Source organism: Lissotriton vulgaris, chromosome 10, assembly GCF_964263255.1.
Source record: "Lissotriton vulgaris chromosome 10, aLisVul1.2, whole genome shotgun sequence".
NCBI lineage: Eukaryota > Metazoa > Chordata > Amphibia > Caudata > Salamandridae > Lissotriton > Lissotriton vulgaris.
In genome coordinates, this window is record NC_141698.1 from 441437920 (window position 1) to 441449170 (window position 11251).

Genomic DNA, 11251 nt, shown 5'->3' on the forward strand with positions numbered 1-11251 from the left:
TATTGCATCTCATATATTCAAGGCCGAGTTGATTTATGAATGTTATCAATTTGTTCGACTTCAAAGCTGAGCCGAATCATGATTGTTACCAATTTCCTAGACTTCAAGGGGGGCGAAAGAAAATCTTTAAACCGTATCATTTGTATATGTATATAGGATCAAACAAGGACTGCACAGTATAATTGACATTACAGATTATTTATTTTAAGCACAGTTATTGAACGGGGAAAGGCCCAAAGGTAATTATAAGACCTTCCAACCATTATCGAGTGCCTAAAAAATGATGTATTGTGAATATGTAGAACAGAACCAGAATCTAAGCATGCTCTCAGATATATATAGACGTAGTCCTGAATGTAAATAGGACGATATGTATGTTATCATATCTCCAAAATTGAGAGTACAGCCTACGTTACTACTTGGAGATATAAGTACTGAAGGTCAAGAGGGCATCACTCTATAGTGAGATCCAAGGTATGTCCTCATTCAGGCCATTTTTGTCTGTATTCAGACGGTATATCCATTTTTGCTCCAGTTTGAAAAGATATTTCGAGATATCCACAATATGTGTGGGGATCCGAGGTTGTTCCAGGACAGTCCAAGAAAAATCCGTGGGTGTATGTCCCACCTCTAGAAAGTGGTTTGTGAGGCGGGTCGCTTGCTTCTTGCATCGGATCGTACTCTTATGTTCCGATGTCCTCACTTTTATTTTTCTTGTTGTCATTCCCACGTATTGTAAGGGACAAGGGCATTTGATAAGGTACATAAGGTTGGAACTATTGCAGTTAGTGAACTGCTTCTGTTCCCATCGTCTGGATGTCCCGATGTCAATACTCGTTGTGTGGTCCGTTTGTGCACATGCAGCACAATTGCCGCAGGGGTGGTGACCCACCACTGGTGGAAGGTCCCACAGGGTGCCCACTTGATGAATTTTCTTCGGACCGGGTCTAATATGTACTAGCCGGTCTTTGAGACTTGATCCTCTTTTATATGCAAATAGAGGTACAGGCAGGTTGTCAGGGCCAGTATTGAGGATCCTCCAGTATTGTTTTACAATTTTCTTAATGGCATTAGTGGGCTCGTCGGCGGTAGCTCCTCGACGGTGTACTTCGACAGTCATCCTCGTCGACTGTAAACTTCGTCGATCATTGGCTTTGTTGACGGCAGAGCTGCGTTGATGGTGGGCTCGTCGACGGTGGCCTCGTCGACGGTCAGCTCCGTAGACGTTAAACTTCAGCAGCAATTACTTCGACTATCCACTTTATCCAACAGTGGACTTTGTCGACAGCGGAAAGCTTCGTCGAGGGTTGGCTTCGTCGAGGGTTGACTTTGTCGACAGTTAGCTGTGTTGACGCAGATGGCCTCGTTTATGGTTTGCCTCATCGACGGTTGACCCAGTCAACGGTTGGATTCGTCGACGGTTGACCCAGTTGGCTATATGCACAGTGCTCTTGTAGCCGATCAGTCGTAAACTGCTTTTCCGCTACATCAATGTGATGGCGTGATGGCTTCTTACTCAACGCCATAATTTCTTGGACTGGCTAAAAACTTAGCCAGACTCTCAGACTCTGATTCCTTAAGACCAGAATTATGTTTTTTTGACGACGAGGCTGCCATGTCCTGTTCCATGGCGAAATGATGCCCTCTCTTACACCTGAATCTCCATTACATTACCCTCCAGTGGATATTGGAGGATCAAATCTCCTCATGGAGAGAACGGCAACTCTTTCATCTTCCCCTCATCACGAGGAAAGAAGTAGACCGTTTTTCTCTTTGATTTTGCAATTAACAACGGACACAAGTTTGTTCAGTTCCTCTGATACCTTTTATTTGACAAGAGGTCTTTGACTCTTCCTGAGCCCAAGATCTGTGCTGGCGGTTCTTTCACGCATCGAACACAAATTTAAAACGCCAGACAATTCACCTGCTTGTCTTGTCTCTCAACTACAACCTGACTCATCTTTTGCTCGGGGGGCCCAGGGACGTCCTCGCAATTCCGCTTCTCCTTTGACGTTTTTCTCCCGACTGGAAAGGTTGATGCCTCTCATTATTGGGGGGAAAAGTTCTCCACAATGGCTGCAACCACGGTTTCAGCAGGAAACTCTTTAGCCATTTCGGGCAGGTACCACTGCCAGAGGTAGTCTGGCATGTTGGCGCAGGCAGCCCTTATTCCCGAATACTCCTCGGCTGATGCTGAAAGGATCCTGCAGAAGATTGGAAGAAGTGCATCAGAAACAATAGACCGTGCAGGGCACATTGCGTCTCCAAGTTTTTAGACAGCTCGCAGCAGCAGCAGTATGGCAAAGACAAGGTTGGCAGAATGCTCGGTTTTTCGCCCAGAGGTTCAGACAAAAATAATGGACGTACCTTTTAGGGGTAATCCCTCTTTGGCCAACATGTTGAGCAGACACTGCAGTCATTACCCGCGCCTTCGGTTCTCTCCAGTACAGAAAGTAGCCCTTTCGTGGTGCCCGAGGTTGCAGCTCCACATCCTCTTTTCCAAGGAGTTCCATCCAGAATCACTCCTACAATCAGAACCAACTGCATTATTCGACTCTAAATCGTATACAGGAGGTAATTTTTCCAGGAAACGACGACTTGCCTTAGAACCCACCCTTAATCCATCCCAAAAGTCTGATAGTGGAATTTCTCTCTTTTATTCCATTTGTCAACGATGCCATTTGTCTGTTGGGGGTTCTAATAGTTGTGTTGAAAGGGCACGCTCTAGAATTTGGCAAATTCCCTCTTGCTACACCTGCAAAGGGGACCTCTACCTCCTCATCTACGCGAGTCGTTTTGCACAAGTGTCTATTTTGATACACACAGAGATTCGGAGTGGTTCCAAATCTCCAACAACAGAGTTAGGGTTTACTCTCAGTTCCTCATCAACAAGCAAGTCAGGAAGGAAGCGCCTCATTATTTCAAATGTTGTACCTCAAGAAGGTCCTAAAGTTCTACTGCCAGAACGACTTTATAAATGCACTCGACCTCCAGGATGTCTATTTTCATGTGCCAATCCTTCCAAAGCATAGGAAGTGGCTACGATTTACAATAGGTACAAACCTTTTCAATTCAAGGTCCTACCTTTTGGGACTTTGGTCCGCTTCACGTGTCTATACGTGGATCCTGGCACCAGTGGCAGCCTGTCTACGTCTGCAAGGCATACAAATTTATCATTACTTAGACGACTGTTTAAGAAGGGCTCGCTCTTATCAACAAGCAGTCCAGCACACCCAGACTTGTCAGTCACTATTTAAAAACCTGATTTTCAAAAAATCATGAAAAGTCCCAACTAGTCCTAGCTCCGATATAAACATTTCTCGTCGCATCAATCAATACAAACCTAGCAAAGGTGTTTGTCTCACACGAATGACAGGCCTGCATCTCCCACTTGGTGGTTCTTCTAAGTACAAAAAAAAAAGGTCTGTTTCAGTAGATCCTCAAAGTAATTCCTGGCCACGGCCTCCACCTGCCTCCAGTTGGTTCCCAACTGCAGATTACACATGAGAAAATGCTAGAGGAGCTAGCCAAGCAGTGACGACAACCATCTGGCTCATTCAACCCCAACATCTTATTTGCCTTTCGAATGAGGACACCGCTGGGCTGGTTGGCTCACGCTCCCAGTGTCCCAGCAGGCCGCTCCCTCCTCGAACGCTCACCCTTACCAACGATGCCTCTCTGGAAGGTTAGGGAGCGCACCTTCAGGGTGTTTTCCATCAAAGGCAGATGGACGCCTCTCCAACGCACAAGCGGAGCGAATGCGTAACAATCGAAGATATATATAGTCTTGTAGATTACAAAAGGAGTAGGTTTGTTAGGTTTAGATCAGGTTACAGATAAATCATGTAAAGCCCCACCAGGAGGAGCCTCCTGCTGCTCAGCCTTCTCAATCCAACTGTCCACTCATCCAAGCACAAACACTCAACATTCCACCCACAAAATGATCTCACTCACTGGCTGAGCAGCAGGGAACGTCAAGACTGTGGGAACATCAAGACAGTGGGGAGAATGCATAATATAGCAAGAGACCATAACGATGTTTATTTTTTGCATTCCTTGAATACAGAAAAACTAGAATCTTTGTGCATGTTTCTACACATTCCGAGCTACTCCAACGTTTTTTAAAAATTTATTTTAAAAACTGACTTGTGTTGAACTGTTTCTAATATCTGTTTGCTACAAATATCTAACAGATTTTTGATGCATTTAATTTTGCACTAGAGGTTTTATTTGTATTCCTCATGTTACCAAACATACTCGCTCTTTCATACGAAAGAGCTACGCACCAAGGTTATAAGTGGTTTCTGGGAAAGGTGATGGTGTGACCATGTATTATATGGGATAAAGTACACTCTGGCGTACATAAGGGTTTTGCAAGCTACTTCAGAGTTTTATAACCTTATAAAGAAAATTGGAGTGTGTCCTCTACATGGTTATGGAACTCCTTGGTGACTTGCAATATCCTTATATATACAGCGGGGGTACTTGGTCCCTTATATTAAATAAAATAATGAATCTTTTGGCCATTGGGGCATACACTCTATAAAGGAGTCTTTCCTTAATAACATCATTTGTAGACATGCGACTTGGCTTATATATTGGGCAGCTTGACAGACGGACCTCACTTAGACTGACACATCTCACATACAGGAACATATGTAGAACCAACAGCACGCCTACAGACATACGTGCGCACACATACTAATATGTATGAAGTTGCCCATGCATACTAACATTCTTATTTAACAGTGTGCATAAAAACTGACATGTACCCTGATAACAGTTGTACATATACACATACACACAAACAAACACTCAGAAAATATGTATAGCGATATAAACAGATGGGTGGGTGCATGGTTGTGGGCAGATGGTACATTATATCCCTGCCAGGACAGATACATCGATGAGTGTGAGCAAGTAAAATAAGTAACTATTTTTTCATAGAACTTAATAAAAAAAATTCCATAAAAACCGCAGCCGGACAAGAAATAAAAATAAAAATATCTTTGCTCTATTTTAGGCGAAGCTATTCCTTATGGAATGGGGACACTTGCTAAGGTAGGCAGATAAGAAAGGGAAGGAAGGCTGAGGGTCAAGCCCAAGGTGCCAGCAGACCCAAACAGAGATTGCTCCCCAGAAATGTCCTCTTTAATGTCTCTACCTTTTACATGGTTGGCTTGAAGGGAAAGATGGGCCTTGCAATGTAGCAGTGGGCATGGATTGTGCATCGTTTTCATGTAGTATTAGCTACAAACCTATACACAATGAAACTAGAGGCAAACATTACAGACAAAGGCAAGAATTATGAAAATCTAGTTTAAGTGCAGTAAACCTTAGGAAGATATGCTCCCTGCTTACTAGCTACTGTGGTGCATCCTTGCACATTAAGCTAGGGCAGATGCAGCTTGAATGAATATTGCAGGCCACTGAGTTGGGCTGGTGCTAAAAATATTTCTAAATTCTGCCTAAGACGTTAAGTATGCAGTCAATTGTTCCTTTTTGCCAGACAACGTAAATTATTTCATAACCTTAGTTATCTTCCCAGTAATTTACAGAAGGGGAAGCGGTTAGCTGTTTGAAAGGGGCACAGTGGTTTTGGGGATTCGGCCTATGTGCCAGATGGGTCCTCCTTACCAGGGTCGTACATCAAAAAGCTTAGGGACCCACTTTTAAGGTACGTTACACGAGATTGACGTGAAATGTCACTTTATAGATTGACTTGATATTGTCATGTTGTTTCTGTTAATGACTTGGATACATGTATTAGCCCACAGGCTGCATTCCATTGCATTAGGGCAGCACATAATTCTTCTATTAATACTTCTTTTCGTTTGAGGTGTCACACTTTTAGAGATTTCATATTTTTAGTATATTGTTAAGAAATTTACAAATGGAAAGCATCTCAAAAAGAAGTTGGTTCTACTACCAAGATTCCCGGTCATCGCTTGCATTGCCTTTGGAGTTCTGTTATAGGCCCACTCTCTGAATCCCCTCTTGTGACGTTTTATTTGTGCATCCAAGTCATTTTCAGTCATTACGTGTTTTTGTAGTTGAAAGGGTATCAAAATATAGACAAACGTGCCTCCATTGAGAGAGCCATGTTTTAAAGGTGGCATTCTATTGAAGAATTGAAACGTCATCAACAATGAGCATTCCAGAGTGTTCCCTTGTTTGATGTCTGCTTGGGTTTGGAGGCCTACTATGGCATCATATCTATGCCCGCAAGACTGTAATGGGTCAGGTTCAGGTGTCCTGAGTACAAAAACGAATGTCAAGACTGACTGGTGTGGCATTGAGTTGCTGACTTGGATTTTCATGTTCCCACAGGTGGTGGTGATGGTCAGGCGTTGTATATTGATTCGGACCTGCATTATGGGAGAACAAGCCGTTGCAATACCTTCAACAACCAGCCACTTTGCTCAGAGACTTTCCAGATATCGGTTATGGAGGTTTGGGGGTTTAAGGATACAATGAGCACTTGAAAACCAACAGGACGTGATAGTCCTGCAGACACACCACAAAGTCCTCAGATGGAGAGAGAGAAAAAACGACTGCACGGAATATCCACCCAGTTATGCTGCACAAAATGGACTCCTCCGAGAACAAGATATGTACTTCACCAGTAAAGACTATTTTAGCTATCTGCAGCTAAAACCTCAACGCTTGGCACTAAGAGACTCTCAAGCAAGCAGAAGTGGTGGCTTCCTGCCCCATTTGGAACATGTTCACACTCTCAAGGACAAAGTGGTACCTTACCCGAAGAGCCGAAAGTCCCAACTGTGAAATGTGCATCTGATTTCTAAGCTAGTCTTCCGACTGTGTGGCTTTTGCCTGAGGAATTGATGGTGTCAGTGCTGTGTTTTCGGTAGTAGAGCCAGTGTTTGTAAACGTGTGGGTGGTCAGCTTTGAACAAGTAACATATTTGTAGCTAATGAAACTGAAGTAAATAAAAGTAGTTTTGATCTATCGTGGGCTGAAAAATAAAAGCATTATCAGCCATCTCGCGTAGAAGTAGCCGCTTCTGACGCAAACTCCACTTTAAGGGGCTAGGCACTGTCCATAAACAGTTCATATTTTTTGCCTTTGCTTTCTATCGATTTAAAAGATGAGAATAGACATCCTGTACGAATAAATTAGCGACTGCAGAGAAATTAACCTGTTTACCCAACACACTTTAATCCATGCAGGGCATATTGAAGCACCTGACTGTCGAAAGTTGCACTTGCTGTTTATTTGCTTTCACAATGCTGCCATAGGCGCCATATAGCAGAGGTGTTAAAACTACGCATATATTATTGTGTTATTAGAGGCTTACAGAACATACGAAGTGTAAGTGCTAACACTGAACAGCAGGTGTCAGCAGACCCAAAGTCTTAAGTGGTGAGGGGCTGCTTTCTGGGCTAGAGAGAAACAAAGTATGGAGACGTTCACTACAAAGAGTGCATACATCTGTCTGAACTTCATTTTACACCTCGCCCTGTAAAATAGTTGGGAATTTTGTCAAGGCCTACGTTAATTTCACTGCAGACGATTGGGAACTGGCAGTTCTATGCTTCATTAGCATACACACTTGGTGCTGATCTGTCGTCCCCTCCAACAACCTCATTTAAATCCATAGCGCGCACCTTGCTTGAACGTACCAAAGGGTAAATTCATACTGATGTGGAATCCTCTGCTTTTTCCACTTCAGTGCTGCAAGGATGTTACTAATTTCATTTAAACCTTTGTTGAAAAAATAATAAATCTCAACAACTCCACCTGGTGTTATTCACATACCTGCGTGCTTGAAATTTCCCAAAATTGCTTTCGGAAGCACCGGAGCCTTGCTGGGTTTTTTTCTGATTAGTGTTGATTCAAAAGGCTACGTCATCATTGTGAGCAAGAAAGGCATCCCTTCATTTTGGGACAGGCTTACTGGGAAGATAAGACTGTCATGTCATATGGTCGTTCCTGACCTCCAATTACAGTGTCTGTACGTGTACTCAACTTCGTCAGTGACCTGACTAGTATAGTGTGCCATTTGTCGAAAAATGTATGTCTGAACAGAGTTGAGTATTTTCCCTAATTTTTTTGTCGATTTTGCCACTGTGCAGGTGTCTCACAATTGCTACAGTGGAAAACGTAGTAAGGTTGGTGAAGCAGGTTTGCCCGTGGTTGGCAGCACATATTTTAGGCACGGCAACCAAATTAAATTCTATCTCTAGCCTTGGTTGTGGTCTGCTCATCAACCAGCACAATGAGGGAATGAGCTTGACTGGAAAGGTGTATAGCTTTTTACTTCCAACTGAGTGCACAAAATGCATTTCTGGCTATGCTTCAAAGTAAACTACATATTAAAAAGTCTCATGTAGAGGACTCCAATCTAACAGTTTCTTAGCTAATCCCTGAGCTCCAGTGAGCTAAAAAAAAATGTCTAATCGCTTTTTTTTTTTTGCGCTTGTCCTCATGCTTCCAACGTCAGTTAAGACACTTGATGAGTTTATGTTCTAGTGATCTATACATTGTCAGAGGATGAAAAGGCACATTTCACCCTGATTTTGTTTAGTTACCTCTAAGCAGCTTTGAAAGGCTTTTGCTTTCATATTTTCTTTGCCAATTTAGAAAAGCATTTATCTAGTTGATGTGGTAACTGTGCTTCCTTATCACAGTATTATGTATTTAATGTTCAGTTGGTGATATTTAAGAACCAAGAAGATAGGATTCTACCCATGTGTTGCTGTCATGTGTTGCTGTCTTAAAGTTGTCTGGTGTGTGAGTGAGGGAGATGCTCAAAATTCACTCCAAATTACATTATCTAAACGGTGTCCTGTGCTTTGATGTGGACCACCAGCAGAATGCGTTTGTGCAAGTGCAAATGTGTACAGGTCATAGAAGCTTTTGCATGAAACTTTAAATTGTCAAACTATATCTTAGATCGTTTGCAAACTTTGAAAATCAGAAACTAGACCTTTTTATTTTTAAATCTTAATAGTTTGTTGATCTGAGCATGGCATCTTCACCCAGTATCCCATCATAGAGCAGGATTGTGCAAGCAGTTGTAATTTGGAGTATCTTTTATTTTAAAATTTGGAGTCTCTAATTTGAAGATCTTATATTCAGGCCCACGGTTCTCCTCCAATTCCCATTTTTCATTTGACACTGATATTCACAGGATGTGGCATTGCCATAAAGTGTTGAGAATAAAAGCAAAATTGAAAGGGGCCATTCTCCACGCATTGCTCATCTGCTAAGAGGATAGTGTTTTTTCTAGGGAAGTAGGGTTGAAAGAGAATTTGTCCGCATAAATAACCTGGAAGTTTTTTTTAGCTTAGGCAGATCTTTAGCATTCTTTCCACAGCCCAGTTCAATAGTGACTTTGTCTGTAGATCTCCTTATGCAGTTTAAGTATGAGTTCCTTCAGTCTGTGACCTCGCGGCTGACACTGTGTTGTGTGGAAAGGGTGTACCTAAAACCCCACCTTGTGACTATTGCTGATGCACAACATACAAGTCAACACTTTCTATGTTTCTAATCAATAAACACTTGTACTCCTGCTTAAAGTCATGGGCATATCTTAAGTTTTTAAACAATAAACTTCCTTACTCTTGCTTATCCAGGGAAACAAGATTTTTCTTTTGTCAAAGAAACTATGTTTTGTTGGTTCTCTTTGATGCATTAAAACCAAATCAACGGTCCTCAACAATGTGTTGTGAAAGTAAGAATTTGAGTATTGGATGGTTGATATTTTCATGAAGAATTCATGATCTATTTCAAAAACCTAGCAGGAGATCAGAGTGTTGCATAATTGATTAAATAATGACTACTTTCTCTTGAGAACTGACTTGTTGGGAGAAGCCATTTAAGTGGGATAAAAGCAGTTTAAAGTGCAAGTATTACCTGCTTTTAAAGTACAGAATGAATTACAAAGTGGTCTAACGTCTCCATAGACTCGTTATTCACTGTTATAAATTGAGGGGAGATCTATTAGACAGAATGAATGGGATGAAAATGTCCCTCGTTTGCACAGGCTCCCACAACACCGTTTTCCATTCTTCAAAGGTAGGCCTGTCTGTGCACTTGTATAATGCTTAAAATTGCATTCTTTATGGTCCAGACGCAACATTTAACGCTTGGAGCACCTTCCTTACCATTTAAATGGCAATGTGACTTCAGTACCTTTTCTGTATGCAATAAAATCAATTTTCGTATTGCACATTACATCCGCTTTTTATTTTTTACATAGTAGAAGAAAAGGATAGAGGGAATTTCATTAGCTCCCATGATCTGTTACTTCCAAGTTCTCTCAACTTAGCTATCTGATCCTACAAAATTCCTGATCTGTGGAAATTTTGAACAAAGTCAATAAATGCAATTGTGTTGACCTTAAATAGCATCTTCAAATGTGTAGCCAGGTACTACGTGGGCGCAAACAGGCATGCCTATACTTTCTTCTGGTGATCCAACTGTGAATGTATGAGTGTTTATCTTCAACAAATTTGTTTTTGTTGCCTTGACTATTTCATTTTCACTCAATTTAATCACATCTGGGTGCGTTGCCACCCTTGGAGCATGTGCTCTTAACATGTGGACCAAATGAAAAATGGTTTAACTTAATGATAAGGAAGCTACATATCACTCTTATTTCTTTATGAAGAAAGCACCTCTCTTCTTTGCTGCTCTGGATGTATTAAAAGCAATTAAATAATATGTAATTCAATGGCATGATAGTTATGCTGCAGAAAACTTAATTTATTCATGCACTTGACAGTATGACCCTATAACTGCAGTATTTATTCTCTTGCTTGCGATCTATTGTCGTATATTGTGATGTGATGTAAATTGAAAATAAATAATTTGTACCCAGTGCCTGGTGCCTACCACTATATTTGTACACCAGTAAAACTAAATTTGATAAGTCTTTGTGCTTTCTGTGCAAGCTGCTGCTTTACCATTTCCAGTTTGACTAGATTAATTGATAACCACATCTTCTCAATGTAGATCAATGTTTCTGCGCTCTCATACATTTCAACCTAATCATTGTAGTTATAGCAATATGTAGCTCATGAAGGAAGGACGTTCGGGCATGCATTTAAATCTTGAAGGTTTGATTTGCGTGATTGTATTCTGTAGTATATGCGTTAAATAGACACTGAGTCCATGATCAGATGTTTGCATTGCGAACACACGTGTTACCCACTTTCTTGGTTCTGTGACAAGAATGTAGTGAAGTAAATAGAGCATTTTTCTACCCTTCAACAATGTTTTTCTT

General features: G+C 41.5%; 1 protein-coding gene across 2 annotated transcripts in view; it reads left to right on the forward strand.

Annotated features, from left to right (window-relative positions):
• The window catches only part of TBC1D24 (TBC1 domain family member 24), a 548615-nt gene extending 537770 nt beyond the window's left edge, over positions 1-10845 (forward strand). For both annotated transcript variants that reach the window (XM_086941292.1, XM_086941293.1), the window contains one exon: positions 6331-10845. In XM_086941292.1, coding sequence (XP_086797418.1) covers positions 6331-6485 — 155 coding nt within the window. In that variant the 3' untranslated portion in view covers positions 6486-10845. The remainder of the gene's footprint in view (positions 1-6330) is intronic.
• The last annotated feature ends 406 nt before the right edge of the window (positions 10846-11251 follow it).